This window comes from Leopardus geoffroyi, chromosome B4 (genome assembly GCF_018350155.1).
Source record: "Leopardus geoffroyi isolate Oge1 chromosome B4, O.geoffroyi_Oge1_pat1.0, whole genome shotgun sequence".
Taxonomy (NCBI): Eukaryota; Metazoa; Chordata; class Mammalia; order Carnivora; family Felidae; genus Leopardus; species Leopardus geoffroyi.
The window spans coordinates 68,569,160-68,589,048 of NC_059341.1; the positions used below are offsets into that span (position 1 = coordinate 68,569,160).

General features: G+C 34.3%; 1 protein-coding gene across 1 annotated transcript in view; it reads left to right on the forward strand.

The window, feature by feature from the left end:
- Window positions 1–6,517: 6,517 nt before the first annotated feature.
- MUC19 (mucin 19, oligomeric) overlaps window positions 6,518–19,889 on the forward strand; it is a 100,449-nt gene continuing 87,077 nt past the window's right edge. The window contains exons 1-11 of the mRNA XM_045466469.1: window positions 6,518–6,568; window positions 7,020–7,080; window positions 7,306–7,403; window positions 11,018–11,228; window positions 11,957–12,079; window positions 12,754–12,877; window positions 14,460–14,595; window positions 15,839–15,931; window positions 16,894–16,978; window positions 17,145–17,282; window positions 18,245–18,394. Of these exons, the coding sequence (XP_045322425.1) occupies window positions 6,533–6,568; window positions 7,020–7,080; window positions 7,306–7,403; window positions 11,018–11,228; window positions 11,957–12,079; window positions 12,754–12,877; window positions 14,460–14,595; window positions 15,839–15,931; window positions 16,894–16,978; window positions 17,145–17,282; window positions 18,245–18,394 (1,255 nt within the window). The 5' untranslated portion in view covers window positions 6,518–6,532. The remainder of the gene's footprint in view (window positions 6,569–7,019; window positions 7,081–7,305; window positions 7,404–11,017; window positions 11,229–11,956; window positions 12,080–12,753; window positions 12,878–14,459; window positions 14,596–15,838; window positions 15,932–16,893; window positions 16,979–17,144; window positions 17,283–18,244; window positions 18,395–19,889) is intronic.

Genomic DNA, 19,889 nt, shown 5'->3' on the forward strand with positions numbered 1-19,889 from the left:
AATCATTTTACATTCTGCAGGTGGCATCAGTGCAAGAATTAGAGATAGTCTTTTTGATGGCATATCAGAAAATTTGAGATATGGTTTTGAGAAGTTTGGTCAAAAGGGATTTGGAAGCAGAGGATCTGGCTGGAGTAAGAGCAGCAGGGAATCTGATGTCAGTGGCTCAGGTAGTCTAATCTTGGACTCTGCTCAGGTGAAATCTAAATTGATTTCAGCCTTTCATCTATTATTTTATAACATTTTTATTTCTCTGTTAGTGGAAAAGTCCTCATCCTCTGATTTGAAACATGGAGAAAGGAAACGTGAAGCTAAATTTGATTTTGGAGATTCTGGTTCAAATCGATTTGATGACATTGGCCTTAGTGAAAATGTAATAAAAGGTACTAGAGAATCTAATTTTAGTGGTATGAATGTTGACAGTTAATTTTTTGCTTAAAAATTTCTCAATTATAAAATTTATAATTAATGAATTTAATAATTTAAGATTATTAAATATAACCTGTTGACAAACTTTTAATATTCTGGTAGAAGTACCAGTGCAAGAAGTGGTGGTGAGCATGCTGGTGAAAAGTTTGAATATTCAGGATTTGGTATGTGGGTATTTGGTAAGAAGGAATTTGGAGGCAGGGGATTGACAGAATGAGCAGCACCATGTGTGTTTTGTCTGGATCCTTGAATCTCAGGTCCAATGCCCACAACTTGGGCATTCTCCTAACCTGGACTCTTGGGGAAACTGAAATGGGTTTCAATTTTTTGATCATTTTTAATTTTTTTTTAATGTTTATTTATTTTTGAGAGAGAGAGAGAGACAGAGCATGAACGGGGGAGGGTCAGAGAGAGAGGGAGACACAGAATCTGAAACAGGCTCCAGGCTCTGAGCTGTCAGCCCAGAGCCTGACGCGGGGCTTGAACTCACGGACCGTGAGATCATGACCTGAGCCGAAGTCGGACGCTTAACCGACTGAGCCACCCAGGCGCTAAGTAACACTAAGAATTTTCCAATAGAGGGAAGGACTTGGTTGTCTAATTTTGAAAATGGAGAAAAGAAAGGTGAAACTCAATTTCGTTTTGGAGATTCTGGTTCAAATCCAATGGCCATGGTGGTACAGACTTGGATGGAAATAGACTAGGAGGTACTGGAGACTATAGTTCCAGGGCTCTAGGTATTTATGGTTAATTTCTGTGCAGAGAAAAATTCTGAATCATGGTATGCATAAAAAATAATTCTCATGACCATCGTTTTGTATTCAGCAGGTGACTCAAATGCAAGAAATGGGGATGAATATTCTAGTGGTATCTCTGAAGACTCAGGATTCAATTTGGGGTCATCTGATCAGCAGGGATTTGGAATCAGTGGAATTGGTAGGAATGGAGAGAGTGGCAGTGGAATCGTGGGGGCTGGATACTTGAGTCCTGGATCTGATGTCAGTGGCACAGGTATCTTCACCTGGACTCTGTTCCCAAGAAATACAAATGAGTTTCGTCCTTCTTCATTTCTTTTAATCACACTTTTAATCAATTAATTGATTTTCCATTAGGAGAAAATACTTGGTCTTCTGGTTCTGGAAGTGGTGGAGGAAGGAAGGGTGCAGCTGGACTTGGTGTTGGTACTTCTGGACCAAATGAATTTGGTGAAACTGGCGTTAGTGGCACAGGTACCTGTGATACTGGAAAGGATGTTATTGGGTCTGGTTCCCATGGCTGAGAATTGGGATTTATGTCTGGCGTTTAGAGAGTCAGGATTCTAACATATGTTATAAAATAACAATGAAAATCATAAACATCAATAATGATATAAAAAGCAAGACAAAATCCTGAAATGATAAACTGTATTTAGACGTGATCAGGAAAAAAATCATTTAATATTTTTTGTAGAATGTGGAATGAATTTTGTGGCTGTGATTATATTTATGTGGAGTTGTTTTTGTTGCCTTTATGCAAAATTGATTTGGAGTCACATATCTGAAGAGGTGATTTGTTGGGTTTGATCTTTGTGCTCTGGATCTGGACTTTAAATTATTTTGCAAGTTTATTTCTGATAAGAGTAAACAAATTCCATCCTTTTTGAACATCTCAAAATTTAATATTTCTTCTTAATGGAAGCATTAGAGTGAACAGTCTAAGAATTTGTGGTAGTATTTATTGTGATATGGGGACTATTTTGATTCTTCTATTGGAAAGTCTTGGGTGCCCCTAGATTAAGTGATCTCAGAACTGTGGGCAGTAGATTCACTTCTAATGACTTAAGTGATCTGAAAGATATTCAGGATTCATACTTAGAAATCAACTTTGGGATTGATATGTTTTTAAAAGGTAAAGTCTAGTTAGCAAGAGATATACTTAGTGTAGTAATGGCTGACCTCAGTCAGGATTGACTCTCAATGAATCTGTTCAGAAAAGGCTTGGTAATAAAGAAATAATAATTCACTTTTGGATTGTTCTTAATCTTTGGACATCAGTTTTGAGGTCAACACTTCAGTGGAATTGAGAAATTTGAGATCACTGATTATTTATTGCCATTGACCTTGTTTAAAACCAGTTAGTAAAATGGTTTAAGAGACACTGAATTTTTAACCCCTACATCTGCTGCCATTAGCTTAGGTATTCCAGTTTAGGATGTGTTCCTGAAAAATGTATTAAGAAGTAGTTGTCTCTCCTCTTTCTATTGTGGAGTGGTTACCAGTCTGAGACTTCTCTGCTGTTTGGATACCAACTTTTGACTGCTTTCATGTTTTTCAAATGAGACAGACTTGTTTTAATTAGTGTTCTTTCCGGTAGTGTATCTAATAGCAGTAAATCTAGTGGCTTTGAAGTGGCAAGTTCTGGATCTGTTGGCATTATTGTCTTAACATTAGACATGTTGAGATGAACTCTCAGTTCAACTAGATCAGTTGTTTTCAGACTTCCAGTTTCTGTGAGTGCAGAATCCTTTGTTCAGTTGACATCTTAAAATGGTAGCTAGATTTTCCAAATGTAAAGCAATTCAAAGTGGGAGTGTGACTGAAACTGGGATAGGAGACCCTGGACCCTGTTTATGCAAACCTTTCTCTTTTCCTAAACACATTTTAAGGCAATTGATCTGGAGTAAGTTAATTTGATCATTTCATTTGGTGGCAAGACATTTAATTTTGTTACTCCCACAGGTTGTTAAGTTGATTATATATATATATATATATATATATATATATATATATACACATATATATATATACACACACACATATATATATATGTGTGTATATATATATATATATATATACATACAGCTTCACATTGTTCTAAATCTGCTAGCATTAGTATTGCTGAACTTGGATCCATGGTTTATCCATCAGATTTTAAAAACATTTTTTTTTTCATATTTTACCAAGTAGTATGTATATACAGACTAACTATTTCATATTAAAATAGGTGTCACAAGCCCAGCCGACCACAGTACCTCTGCACCACTCACTACACCAGGTAGTTTGACTTATGACTTCCAGTGCTTAACAATGCATGTATATGATATATGTGTATGTATCTGTGTGTTTATACATATATACATAATTCTGAAATTTAAGTGTTCTGTGGATTATTGATTTACTAGGACATGATATTATTATGTGTTTTCCATGTTGAATTGAGCTTCTAAATGCTTCTCTTTGAATACTAAAGTTTAGATCACCAACTGCATATTTTAAATAATTTAATTAATAAGGTAGATTAAATTATACTTTAAGGGAACCTAAACAAAGCATAATACAACTTCTCCTTTGTCATTTTAGATACACTATTTTTAAATGGCTTTAAAAATAATTTATAAAGATATTATGTTATATTATATTATATTACCTAAGAAAAGACAACTGTAGTAAAGGCAAGTGGCCTCAAGATACACAATAAATAACACGTGAAAAATATTTTATAGTTCTATCAAAATATTCACTTGTGTTGTTGTTGCTTTTCTATTCTGCTTGCTTAACTGCTCTAAGATTTCATATAAATTTACTTGGTTACATACAAGGGTCAATGCATTAAAAATAATCAGGGGAAGGTTTCAAGGTATATGAATTTTCCCCTTTGATCAGTAGAATGAAGTTCTCTTCATATACAGATAATTGAATTATTAGTATTACACAGTAGACTGATTTAGTAAAATCTACCTTGGGCATGTTTAGCTAGTGACTCCCAATGAAAGTATGCTAGCAAAGTTCTGCTTATGAAGTTGAAAATATAGTTCTGTAAGGGATGCAGCATATGTTAGTAATTGTACATGACTCAAAATGAATAAGCTCATAATGATTTCTGAAAATACTATGGCTAATTGTACCAAAAATATGGTACAATTCAGAGATCATCATGTACATGACTGTGGCAAATCACAGTTCTCACAAAATCAAATTATATGATCAGGATAAAGAAACCCACTGATGGCCTTCAATATCAGCTTCTAAATTCCTACGTAGAAACCCAAATATTCTGTATATTTAGAATCAATGTATGTTTTTAAGTTTAAATAATCTATGCATTATGTTAAATAGAAAAAGGATCCCATATTCCAGAAGCAACTCCGAAATACTCAGAAACAAATACAATTATTGGTAAGTAAAAAGGACTTTGATTTCTACCCATATTTTTATGTCCAAGCCAGCCAGTACCTAAACAATATTTTGAAACTAGTTGTAAACATTTGCCCGTCACCTATCCATTTTATCATTTTATGTTTGAATGACATCACATTCATACTATTTTCCTCAAAGATACATATACACACATATGTACATAACACATATACATGAACGTGTATAACATACATACGTATGTACATATACATGTACATAGAGAAACAATATTCTTTATACTTAATTGATATATGGTAACCAACTTGTATAACATTAGAAAGACTATTTCTACAAAAAGCAAAATAAACAGGCAAACAGACCACAACTCCGATCATATATACCTCCCCACAAGTAGAGACAATTTCCCTTTCCCATAGGAAACAAGATGTTTTTATTCATGTTTTGTTCGAGGCAGAACAGCAACCTTTGTGTATTCCCAAGGATTCAGGCACTACGTTTAGTGTGTTTTTGCTCTGTGTGAGAAAGAAAAGTACTTATTTAAGGTGGTGGCTGGGAAGAACAGAAACTTTCAGTAATGTTTTATCTTGGTACACAAACACTTAAAAAAAACATAGAACCATGAATATTCTACTCTAAATATTTTGTAGGCGAAGCTTCTACTTGGGGCAAAGGAGCATATAAAGCTTTCAATGGCCGCATCTTTTCCTTTGACTCGTCATGCGCATACACCTTCTGCCGTCATTGCGTGGAATCCGGAGAAGATTTCAATATTGAGATCAAAAGAAACAATAATAGTGATATTGAAAAAATAATAGTTAAAATCGACACTAATGACGTCTCTATTTTTGGTGATATCATCCTAGTTAATGAAGAAAGGTAAATGCCACAGTGTTATGGAAAAATACTATAGAATGACTTAAACTATCCTGAGCAAAAAGAGGGGTGCCTGGGTGGCTCAGGTGGCTAGGCATCCGACTTCAGCTCAGGTCATGATCTCCTGGTTCCTGGGTTCAAGCCCCACATCAGGCTCTGTGCTGACAGCTCAGAGCCTGGAGCCTGCTTCCAATTCTATGTCTCACTCTCTCTCTGCACTACCCCTGCTCATGCTCGGTCTCTCTATCTCTCTCAAAAGTAAATGAACATTAAAAAGATTTACAGTAACCTGAGCAAAAAAGAGAAAAGGTTGACTAGGAAAAGACGATACTCTTTTCCTATTTTGGTGCTCATATTCATTACATTAAATTCTTGGACAGGAGTCTATATTTATTCCTATATTTATTCCTATAACAATTTATTTATTCCTATATTTATTCCTATAATAATTTATTCCTATAACTATATTTATTCCTATAACATGTTGGGGACAAACAACTAGTTTTGTTGTTTGACTATTTTGAGTACTTAGATTTGGGACAACATGCATATTCAACACATCTGTTAATAGAGAATTTCAATTTTCATTTGTATGTTTGTTGTTAAAATATGAGATTTTTCAATAGATTAAGTTTAGGTCATTGTTTTTAGAAGTAGCAATTCATATTTGGAAGGGTGTAATATTTGAATAGTTTTCAGGATAAGAAGTTGAGACATGATATTCTACTTGTGAACATTTCAAATTATTTGATCATTTATTCCTTACACGTGTGCACCAGTTTCTTCTTTTTAATTTCTCCGAAGGCCCCAAAGATTTATTCATTGTTCTTTAAAAGTCTTTCAAAAATTGGAAAAACAAAGCCATTGTGTCTCTTCTGAAATGGTAGGAAAAACAAAGCTGCAATATTTACTAGCCAGTATTATATTTGTGATACTAAATATAGAACATGAATTATTAGAAAAACATATACTATTCTTACCCTTATGTGTACTTGTGCTTTAAATTTTTCAGTGTACAGATACCATATAACAATAAATTGATACACATTAAAAAATATGGAGAATATAATGTCCTGAATAGCCGCAGAGGAATCATGTCTTTAATGTGGGACAAAAATAACAAACTCTCAGTAAGTCTGTCTCTGATTTTCTTACATTCTTGGGCCTCTTGTTCTTTGCTTTCAGTTATGAAAAGAATACATTATAAGGAAAATAAGAGCTAACGTTTACTGAGAAATCTCTATATATTATTCACGTGCTAAGCATTATCTTATTTAATATTTAAAATACATTGAAGTACATACTGTTATTAATCTTATTTTATAGGTGATAGAACTCAGGAAATTCAGGCTAATAAAAGTTAAATTATCTACCCAAAGACACATAGTCAGTAAGAGATGGAGTCAGGAAATTTCCAACTTCTAGATCCTGGTCATTTAAAAAAACGTCCTGTAGTACTTCCTAAGTAACCAGCTTAGATAGAATTAAAAATGAATAGACACTGTCCTTTGGTTTGGGTAAATTACATTTTGAGGTGTTTTCAATATTTTATAAACATGTACATGTAATTTTTTTTAAAAGCTTACTCTTCACAAGAAATATCCAACTTGTGGTCTCTGTGGTAACTTCAACAGCACTCCAGGTAAGATTTCAATGCATTAGGTCTAAGAAAATTTCTTCCTGAAAGAAAATTAGAAAATAATTACTCACATTTGGATAAATCCAACAGAAATTTGCATTTGTCTAAAGAATAAGAAATCATTAAAATAAAACAAAATTTCTGTTGTCAACTTAGCTATATTTAGCTTGAAAATAATGTACATGTACATAATGAATCTCTTGAACTAAGCATTGTTTTCATTTTCAGGAGATGATATCAATGAGCACATTGCCAATAGTAAAATTCCTGGTGATTGTCCCAAAGCTGTTAGTAAAAGCTATGATGTTTGTGAAGATGGCGTGCAGGTAAGAGATTTATATTTCACCTAGCAGCAAATTTCAGCACTATTTCCCTTTGTTTCAATTTAGATACCCAACATCCTCTTCTAAGCATTCGTGCCTTATTCTTGGAATTGTGCAACTACTTTTTCTCTAATGTCCTTATAGTCTATTTCTCAGCTTTAGTTTAGCTGTAGATGCTAAAATAAGTTTTTTCCTAAAACATGATGATATTTACTATATATTAGTGTAACAATTCTGATTTTCTTTGCACAGAGTTTTAGTTTGTCTGTAAACTGACATGCTTCACCTCTCCATTAAGTCCGCTGATGGATATTGATGGGCTCTTATGCTGTGGAAATCCATGTCCTATGTCCCTAAAAACTACTTTCTGTTCTCCCTTACTTTTGCCCCAGATAACCAATCTGAATTGTCATACTTTGTATACTTAGCTTTCTTTTGAAAGAGTTATATGTAATTATTTTGACTACAATACTTGAAAATAGCCCTCTCTGAATTTTCTGCACTTTTGTAGTTCTGTCACATTGAATTTGATAGGTTGCATCTGTCTGTCTGTCTGTCTATCTATCTATCTATAATCTATTTATTGAGAGAGCACATGTGCACACATGTGTGCACGTATGTGAGGGGGCGGGCAGAAGGAGAGGGAGAGAGAATCTTAAGCAGGCTCCACACCCAGTGTGAAGCTAGAGGACATAGGACTCGATCTCACAAATGCGAGATCATGACCTGAGCTGAAATCAAGAGTCAGACATTTAAATGGAGAGCAACCCGGGTGCCCCCTGTTGTTGTTGTGTTATTGTTGTTTAGGATAGGTTGCATTTTTTTTTAATATTTTCTTCTTTGTAGTATTTATTACCTTTCATTTATTTTTTTTTAATTTTTAATGTTTATTTATTTGTTTTTTGTTTTTTTTTCAACATATGAAGTTTATTGTCAAATTGGTTTCCATACAACACCCAGTGCTCATCCCAAAAGATGCCCTCCTCAATACTCATCACCCACCCTCCCCTCCCTCCCACCCCCCATCAACCCTCAGTTTGTTCTCAGTTTTTAACAGTCTCTTATGCTTTGGTCTCTCCCACTCTAACCTCTTTTTTTTTTCCTTCCCCTCCCCCATGGGTTTCTGTTAAGTTTCTCAGGATCCATATAAGAGTGAAACCATATGGTATCTGTCTTTCTCTGTATGGCTTATTTCACTTAGCATAACACTCTCCAGTTCCATCCATGTTGCTACAAAGGGCCATATTTCATTCTTTCTCATTGCCACGTAGTACTCCATTGTGTATATAAACCATAATTTCTTTATCCATTCATCAGTTGATGGACATTTAGGCTCTTTCCATAATTTGGCTATTGTTGAGAGTGCTGCTATAAACATTGGGGTACAAGTGCCCCTATGCATCAGTACTCCTGTATCCCTTGGGTAAATTCCTAGCAGTGCTATTGCTGGGTCATACAGTAGGTCTATTTTTAATTTTTTGAGGAACCTCCACACTGTTTTCCAGAGGGGCTGCACCAATTTGCATCCCCACCAACAGTGCAAGAGGGTTCCCGTTTCTCCACATCCTCTCCAGCATCTAGAGTCTCCTGATTTGTTCATTTTGGCCACTCTGACTGGCGTGAGGTGATATCTGAGTGTGGTTTTGATTTGTATTTCCCTGATGAGGAGCGACGTTGAGCATCTTTTCATGTGCCTGTTGGCCATCCGGATCGGATGTCTTCTTTAGAGAAGTGTCTATTCATGTTTTCTGCCCATTTCTTCACTGGGTTATTTGTTTTTCGGGTGTGGAGTTTGGTGAGCTCTTTATAGATTTTGGATACTAGCCCTTTGTCCAATATGTCATTTGCAAATATCTTTTCCCATTCTGTTAGTTGCCTTTTAGTTTTGTTGGTTGTTTCCTTTGCTGTGCAGAAGCTTTATATCTTCATAAGGTCCCAGTAGTTCATTTTTGCTTTTAATTCCCTTGCCTTTGGGGATGTGTCAAGTAAGAGATTGCTACGGCTGAGGTCAGAGAGGTCTTTTCCTGCTTTCTCCTCTAGGGTTTTGATGGTTTCCTGTCTCACATTCAGGTCCTTTAGGATAGGTTGCATTTATTTTATGACTGAATAAATGTTCACATATTCCTGTTTCAATCTAGAACAAAATTTTCCAGATCAAGATGTATGGATAGAATGGATAGAAGAGACTTTTTGTTTTCTTGACAATGGATGTTGCATTTCTAACCATCTTGTTACCTTCTAGCAAAGCAAATTAAGCCATGATATTCTGTATCATCTGCTGTCTTTCTTGTGAAACCCTCTTTGGTTTTCAGTTAGAATCACCTTCTCTTTTTCCTCTGTTACCCTATGCTACTCCTTACTACTTGTGATAAGATACCATCCACAAAAATTTCCCATGTTTTTATGTTCCCTGTAAGATTATGCATTCTATGATGATAAGACTTATGTTTTATCTGTTGTGGTAGTTGCACAATGTATTAGAACTTACTCCTTGTTGCTCAAAAATGTCAGTTCAGTGATTATATAAATTTATATTAAAGCTAATGCAGGGACTCCTGGGTGGCTCATTCGGTTAAGCCTCTAATGCTTGGTTTTAGCTCAGGTCATGATCTCATGGTTCATGAGATTGAGCTGTGCATTGGGCCCTGTGCTGACAGTGCAGAGCCTGCTTGGGATTCTCACTTTCCTTCTCTCTGCCCCTTCCCCACTCATGCTGTCTCTATGTCTCTCAAAATAAATACACATTACAAAGCTAATGCATATTTATTAAAGACCTGCTACATGCAAGATATTGTGGTAAGTCAAGAGGATACAAAGTTCTATTTTTTACTCTAAAGGAACCTGTAATTGAATGATAAAACTATACAAAAATAATAAATGAAAATCAATCCTTGAAGATTTTATTTCACTTAATCTTATACCTAACCTGGAGAATGTTATCAGTTGTCTTAGGCTTAATTGGTACAAATTATACATTTGCTTAACAGTGGTTTTTATATTTCTCTGTTACAAACATGTTAAGAGAAAACAGCTATGTGGTAGTTAAAAAATGTAGACATTTAAATATTTTTGGGTTCAATAATATATGTGTTTACTTTCTTAACCAACATGAGAACAAATATGTTGTCTCTGGAGACAACTCACATGGCCCCCACTAAGAAAGCACACATTCACTCTATTTTACTGCCATGGTTGCTCATCAAATATAAGAAGCTTAATAGACAAAGGGCCAATGTCCCTTCTGTCTATTGTGGTGTCAGTCATTTACCATCCCACTCTCTGGCATCAACAATCTTTATTTTTCTCACCCTTCCATTTTCTCAAGTTGTAAACTTCATGTCACCTTTAGAGAAGTTTTGGTTGAGTGTAGGTACAACAATTTTTGAAGCTGTTGTACAACAATCCAAAATGCCAGAAGTGGAGTGTTCTTTTAGGAGTCACTGTACCGAGTATAATACTTTAAAACTCTCCATTTCAACCAGCAGTCAACAACTCTTCCTGCCAAAGCTACAGGTTATCATGCAGAATCAAACATATCTGAATTTACCTTTTCCTAAATGTTTATTTGATTGTCCATTTTTTTATGTTTCAATGGAACTTCATGCTTTATTTTGTAGCACTGTGACAAAATTATTGGAACTTACTTTGAGAAATGTAGAAAGGTCACCACTTTATCCAATGACTACAGAATGATCTGCATTGATGAGTACTGCCAAAATAGAGACAAAAATTCTACGTGTGACACTTACACAGAATTGTCCCGCCTCTGTGCCTCAGATGGTCCCGGCCCCTACGTATCCTGGCGAGATGATTCTGATGTGGTTTGCGGTAGGTTTTAAATTGTATTGCAGATTCCAAGCCAGAAAGTGTCTATAGCACTTTAAAATTGAGCTGTATTTCAAAGTAGTCTTTTCAAATGACTGTAAGCCCTGAAAGGGATCTTAGAGATGTTAGAGTCCTATCTCTCACAGGTACTTGTGAGGAAACTGAGACCTGTATTGGTGAAGTGACTTTGCCGTAAGTTGCGCTGCTTTGTGTTAAGATCTCAGTTAGGAAATTTATAGTCTTTACAATTAGTAAAAGTTACTGGGAAAAATGAGAAATTCTGTAAAAATTGAAAATAGTAAGTGGAAAAGTTATCAAAAGTATATTGATTAGTAGTATGATTTCCTTTCAAAAAATTAATAAAACATAGAGATGAGTTTCACACAAATATAAATATACTTTCAACCTATGTTTAGCTAAATCCTTAGAAGTTAAAATATGAGTAGAATATCAATTCCAAAGTAAGATGCAATGATATATATATAAGTACATTTCCTCCTAATTTTTGTCTTTGTTTTTTTATTTTTTCTCCAGATTAAATACTGAATCATAAAATAATGCATGAAAAATTGGCACAATTTAGTTGTGCTGAATATTTTTAAAGACTGACTCATATCTTGAACATTAGACTCAAAGAAGCTCATTTGAAAAGATCCCCATTAAAGTATTATCTATTTATCACATTCATTTCCCTCTAATTTCTATGTATACCTATATCTATATTTCTCTAGAAAAACCTAGATGCCCAGAAAAACATATCTACAAAGAATGTGGTCCCTCAAACCCTGCAACTTGTTCCAATGTGGCTCCTTTTCAAGACAGTGAATGTGTGAGTGGCTGCACCTGCCCAGAAGGTAATACACCCTATGAGAGTATTTACACTGAAACAACTGAAAACAGTGCTTCTAGTATGGTGGGTCTTATTTCTAACTAGATATTTAATGAAATCATCTATTCATAATCCATCCTTCTAGCAAATTGCAGAACAGGGCAAGAGAGAGACTTACAAAGTTAATGTGTATGTCTATGTCTATGGTACCTAAGGGCCATGGTGCTCCACAGATCATCCTCTAGTCTTATATTGGGCTCAGTAGAAATACTCTATGGCTCAGAAAATTATACTCTTGTCAGTTCTCAAACTGGAGTAATTGCTTAAATGGAACTTACCATTTCAAGTGCATGCTTACACTTGAAGGAACTAGTTCAGGAGCACCTGGGTGGTTCAGTCAGTTAAGCGTCAGACTTAGGTTCAGGTCATAATCCCACAGTTGTGGGTTTGAGCCCTGAGTCTTGCACTGAGCTCTGTGCTGACGGCTCAGAGCTCGGAGCCTGCCTCGGATTCTGTGTTTCCCTCTCTCCGCCCCTCCTCCACTCATGCTCTGTCTCTCCCTGTCTTAAAAACAAATATACACTTAAAAAATTTATTAAAAAAAAAAAGAACTAGCTCAAGAGTGATTTCACAATTCACTGCTTGAGAATTTACTGATGTTTATATAATTCTGAGATTAATATAATATATTTATTCCAGGTTACCTATTGGACGATATTGGAGAAAAAGGGAGATGTGTATTAAAGGCTAAATGTCCCTGTGAATCAAATGGAAAGATCTATCAGTCAGGAGAAGTCCGAGATGGTCCTTGTGGTTCTCAGTGGTAGGTGCATGCTTTTTGCCCACATTTTATTAATAGCAAAATAATACTAATAGTTTAATCAATTTTAAATAATTCCTAAGTACTTAAAATAAACTTTCCAGAAATAAAATGCAACCTCACTGTATTTTCTGTGTTCATATTTGCCTTTTATCTTTTAAGGAAAGTTTAGTGTGTTTTTAAAATAAAATGTATACGCTTTCTATGTATCTTTAAAAGGTAATGCTTTTCACTAACTGAAGTAGTGTTTCAAATAGTAAGCCAATTAGTGGTTGCAAATATAGAGCAAAGAATAATATAAGAGTATGGTTACAACAAGGAAACAATAATTGTGCAAAATGCCAAGAATATTTAATAAAATGTATAATCAGAAACAATCTAATACTTTTCAAATAATTTTTATAAGGCTACATTGGTGAAGGCATATTTAATCTTTATTTATATATTTTTATTTATGTATTATATATATTTATAATATTTATGGATATATTTAATGAGTGAATTTTAATGTGCCAAAAATTAGTGTGGACTATTTGAGTTCAGCAGCAATATGTTGATCAGAGAGAGTTCCCCATTCCTCATTACAACTTTTCTCTGAAACTCCAAATTTGTGCAGAAGTCCAGAGGACTTTTCTAGAAATGTATTATGCCCTTGTAGGGAAATAATCTGACCCAATGAAAGCTAATCTATTATTGATATTATAATATGTTCTTTATAAATGAGAAATGTTCTTGTTAGTGTGGTCATAATGCATTAGTAATAATTGTATATAACAATAGCTATGATTTATTGAATATCTATGACAGTGCTATCCAGGAGAAATATCACGTGAGTCACAAATATGACCCACATATATAATTTAACACTTTTTAGTTGATGCATTTTTAAAAAGCAAAAAGAAAGAGGTAGAATGAATTTTAATTCTGTATTTTATATACCCAAAATACAGTATTATCATTTAAAAATGAAATTAGTATGCAAAGTTAATGAGAGATTTTATGATCTGTTTTTCAGATTAAGTCTTAGAAGTCTGTGTGTATTTTACATTTACAGCAGATGTCAATCTGGATGAGTCACTTTCAAGTAATCAATAGCTATATGTCTCTATGCTATATTGAACACTGCAGGTCTACAGTGTGGCATTTAGCAGGTGTCTTAGTACTAATAGTGAAATGGGTTCCATTTAAACAAACCTGAAATCCAGTTTAAAAGTTTTTATATGTTTAATTCAGGCCAAAGCTATTATTTTAGTCCATGGCATTCAAGTCTTTTAAAAAAACAGGATGCCACCATCAATGAGACGTTTGATCAGAGTTGAGATGTTGAGTGGGAAACAAAGGTGGTCTAATAGGGGCTCCTGGCTGGCTCTATTTGAAGACATGTGACTCTTGATCTTGGGGTCATGAGTTCGAACCCCATGTTGGGTTGTAGAGATTACTTAAAAGCTTAAAACAAAAAAGATGGTCTAATAAAACTTAAGTAAATGTCTTAGTTTAAGTTTTGATTTTTAATGTTGGGATATTTATTTTGGCCATAGAGAAAACACAGCTGATGACCTTTAATGTAACCATTGCATTTTACCAGCACATGCCAAGAAGCAAAGTGGTCTTGCACTGAAGCATTATGTCCTGGAAGATGTAAGGTGGAAGGAAGTTCAATCACCACCTTTGATGGTGTTAAATATAACCATCCTGGAAACTGTCATTTCTTGGCCATCCACGTATGTAATAGCCTGGAACAGTTGAGAAAACTGATGCACGTGCCAAGCTGTTTTTCATCCAATTTAAAACACAATCTTCACTTCAAATTACTATTTAAAAAATAAATAACAAGCAGCCCTTCAATTATTTGTTACATATTTTGGTATCTGTTTTCTGTCACATGTTGACATTGACCATAAGTATTACCTGCACTTCTTAGAAATTCCTTGCTACACAAACCAACAAACCCCAAAATTCCCTTCATCACTAATAATTTTCTAAGTACACTGGAAAAATATTTTCTTCTACTTTTCTTTGCATGTTTTCACTAGTGCCTCAATTGAAACTATCTTTTATGTTCCATGAAACATCTTCCTTTTTCATAGTTACCCCTTTACATTTATTTTTAGTTTTTATAATATAATATCACTAGTATGATAGAAGCTATCCTGACTTTTAAATCCTGTTCAGTACTAAAATTTTAAGTAATCTGGATTTCAGTAAAAGGGGAATTCCATCTTGTATCTTGTGCCTATAGCCAGCCTGAAAATATAATTTTGTTTAATCTTTTGGTAAGGAACCAAGATGAGCAGAATTTGTGACTCCTAAAGTGAGAGGGATGGCTCAAGTCCAGTAGTCTGAAAAATTCTGTCCTGGCTACTAAAAGACCATTTTCCAAATCTTTCTTCCTTTTATGCTCCTCACATAATCTGTGAGGGTGGGGGACGGGCAAACTGAAAGGGAAATAACACCAAAATATGTGGAATATTTGCTTCTCCTATATTAGATTCCTAGATCGTGCAGAGAGAACTTGAAGTCAATGTTTGACATGACTTATATTTTGGTTTTACAAATTAAATACCTTTCACATTGGGTTTAAACAGACATTGTGGATTGTCCAGAGAATAAACAAGCTATGTCATCTCTAATTCCTATTCGTCTCTGCAATGCAGCACATTCCCTTGGAGGAGATGACAAAAAGTAAAGATAAAAGAAAAAAATGAGGACTATGAAAACCCACCAATAAGACTATACTAACCCACCAATCAGATATAGTTTATGGAAGATACTTGGACCTTCCGTAAAGTGGCCATTTCTACACTTACCATGGACTGAACGAGGTTTTACTTTCAGAGCAGACAGATTATATGTAGGAATTGTACATGTTTTAAATGCAAACATGCATTGTGAATGAATCATGCAGTAATAGCATATAATCAATGGCATTTAATAAATATATCAATGAAATGCGTTTTTTAACAGGATAAAGATTGGTCTGTTAGTGTTGAACTTCGTCCCTGTCCAAATGGTCAGTCAGGAACGTGCTTAAATAGTGTTACACTCCTCTTGAATTCGGTGAGTAGTCCACTCCCTAAAGTTTATCCAGAGCAAAATAAAATCAATTACTTCACAAATTCAGAATTTTTGTGGTAGAAGAGAGGCTTTACTCTGTAAATTGAAATAACAAGTGATATTGTACAGAAAATTGATAATGTCCCTGGAAGAGGTAGATACTTCTAAGGATCCTTAAGTACATAAAAGTTATCATACGTATACAACTAAAGCACTAATTACAGATCAACTTATGTGCTTATTAAATTATTAAACTCTGTGGGCCATTTAAAAGGCAATTATATTTGTTTAGAATTTCATGTATTTGGAAGTGACATTGTAAAAGGAAATAGACCTAAATGGTGAGGGAGGACATTGAGACTTGCCTTTGGTACTTAGAAGGCTTCTGACATTTAGAAATGTAAGTTATCTTCTTGAGTTTCAGTTTCCTCATCTACAAATTAGGGATGGAAATTCCTTTACAATACTTCTCAAAGAATTGGTATAAGAAGCAATGAAAAAACATATGAGGAGTGCTTAAAAATGTTCTATATTTTAGATATTAAAAATTAATTTAAGGAGTGCCTGGGTGGCTCAGTCGGTTCAGCATCCAACTTCGGCTCAGGTCATGATCTCCCCGTTCGTGGGTTCAAGACCTGCATCAGGCTCTGTGCTAATAGCTCAGAGCCTGGAGCCTTCTTCAGATTCTGTGTCCCCCTATCTCTCTGTCCCTCCCCCGTAAGCACTCTGTATCTGTTTTTATTATTAGTAAATGATAATTATTATTTATTTATCATCATCATAGTAATTATATATAATAAAATATATTATTATTTTATTTGTATTTTATTATTAAAATAATAATAAAATAAAATTAATCTAGTAAAATTAAACACTTTATGGCATAAAAATGAAGGTGCATATATTGCATTAAAATGAATTAGTATTACAAATTAACATGAACTAACAATTGTTTTAAATATCAGTCTGTTTCAGTTGACAAATATATATTCAATAGAGACGGAACAGTCACAAATGATAAGATTAGAAATCAAGGTTATTATTATTCAGGTAAGTTTAATAAATCCACTTAAATGTAAGATGCATTCACTTATTCAATTTTTAAGGATATCAAATGTGTGTTTTTTAACACATGAAAATATAAAACCATTTTAATGAATTAAAAATTGTTCACTATTTAAATTATTACTCTTAATGTTAATAATTATTTTAACAGACCAAATGCAGATCTTCAAAGCATCTTCCTCATACCTTCAAGTAGAAACAAACTTTCATGTAAAGATGCAGATACAGATTGTTCCTGTGATGCAATTATATGTTTCCATGCCACCCAACCAATTCACAGACACTGTAGGTAAGTCCCCTGGATATGTTTTTATTTCCAAGGTTCTAATGTTACTATCACTTATTTTAATTTTCAATTGTTTCTCAATTAATGACATTATGCCATAAAGCATTTTTACTTAATCTTCCTTTCAATATTGCAGTAAAACAGTTTCAACTTACAGTAAAGATGGTTTTATTTATTACAAAATCTATTCCTAAATGGTTTTCCACAAATTTAAGGTTTTTAAATTAAGGCGTTTTAAAGTCAGGTTTGATAATATAGGATATATATCACTTTGCTAGTGTAGATTACCAGAGCTTTTGCCTGTAGAAGATGAAAATATTATACTTAGACATCTTTTGAATATCAAGTTTCAAACACAAACTACATTACAGTTTGTCTTCCTGGTGATAGATCACATGTTCTTATCTTTCACTGCTGTTTTCTGTCATAGAAATCAGCTCCCACATAGTGTCATGGATGTCAGATAAAACAAAACAATGGCAAATCCCACAGCTACTAATTTCAAAAGTCTAAGCTTTTGCACCATGTCTTTACTTGAAAAGGTGACTAATTTATACATAGGGAAAAAAATGTAATCCCTGGATCCAGATCAAATACATATGGCCCTTAACATGCTTCAACTCTCCACACTACTACTGAAAATGTGCAGTCCCAAACATCCTATTTGTAAGCATGTTTCCCCCCACCTTGTCAGAGGAGGTTAAGTAAGCTATAGTGACAAACAGGAAACACACAATATTTTTGGAAAATAGTGTCTCAGTGCTCCTGGTATTTGAATAAAATGGGATATTAATCTGAAGTGTCATGAATTTTGCTTGTATGTGTGAAGACTAACCAAGACATACACGCTCAGGTAGCTTCTATGTGTTTTGATTTGAGTGAAGAACTGAATATGAGGTGAGACTATGAATCCAAAAAGGTGAGTAGGTGAGGAAATGTTAAAATTTGTTCTGTGCTCTATACAGGACTCTGTGGTTCCTACAACAACAGAGCAGAGGATGATTTCATGTCAAGTCAGAATATATTGGAGAAAACGTCTCAGGCATTTGCTGATTCTTGGGAAATGATGCCCTGTCCTAAAGGAAACCCCACTTCGTGCATCAGTATAGAAAAAGGTATTGGTAATTGAACATTAAACTCTGTGATTAAATATTTGGTACTAGGAATTGTATACTTATTCTGTTAATGATATGAGACTCTCAGATAATCCTGCTTTTAGCTAGTGCTTGTTTCACTGTACCTGTTTTACAGGGAACAGTGGAGAAACAGTCTGGCTGGCTGTGAGCGCAACTAGAAAACACATCTTTCATTGGGGAGGGGGATCAACATATTTGTCTTTTTCTATACCCATTCTTTTCCTCCCTTGACAGTTTTCTTCATAGCTATAGAATAGTAGGGTTAGAGGAAATTTTACAGGTCATTTCATTTATTATTCTTACCCTTTATTTTAGGCATGGAAATGATCATTGGTTGAAATAATGAGACTCCCCCAAGTTGCTCAGCTACTTAACAATAGAGCTGTAGCTAGCTCCACATCTCCTAACTACTGCTATCATGTCTGTTAATTATACCAACCCCCAAATACAGATCTTACGAGGAAAACTTTACACTTGTAGGATTCAGCTCATGTTTTAGCTTACCGAAGATTTCCATAAATATTGGTTCCATTTATTCCCACAAACACTCATGAAGAGCACGGACGTAGTTATTATCTCCATTAAGGTTGATGTTGATAATGGACTCCAGATAGAGTGTACTTAATAAGGGTTAAAGATGAATCTGTCACCCAAGTATTTTATTTGTATTTATTTAATTAAAATATTTTTATTGAAGTACAGGTGACACCCAATGTTACGTTGATTTCAGGTGCACAGCATTGTGATTCTACGAGTCTACACAATATGTCATGCTTACCACAAGTGTAGCTACTGTCTGTCACCATACACATTACAACACAACTGATTACATCCCCTATACTGTACCTTTTATCCCTGGGACTTATGCATTCCATAACTACAAGTCTGTATCTCCCATTCCCCTTAACCCATTTTGCCCATCCCCCAATCTCCTTCCCCTCTGGCAAACATCAGTTTGTCCTCTGTATTTATCGGTCCGTTTCTGATAATTCAAGTATTTTGAATCAAAGACTTGCTCTGATTGTTCCCATACATAGTGTTGTTGATTTTAACAAATACTTTATGTTACTTCTTTTGTAAATAATGGAATTCAATGGAAAGTAAGTTAAAATATGTTGTTTATATGTTAATCAGTTGTCTCTAAATTAATCTCCATATTTGAAGCAAATGTCTGATCAGCTTTTGACAATATTTAAAAATTACAAAGCAATTTCTTCTGAAAGTTTCATCTACTTGTTTTGACTAATGAAAGGAGTTGATAGAAGCATTAATATCCACATGGCAATATGCATTTGAAGGTTCAATTTTCATGTAATTTTGTTTTGCAGGTGTTGCAATGAAAATAATTAAAATGAGAATAAATGAAAACAAATGTATATCTCATAAGAATCCAAGCCAAGTTTTGTTAAGGAGACTATATTAACACTTTTGAGAGTTATATAAATTAACTATTTCTATTTTCAATCTTTTTATT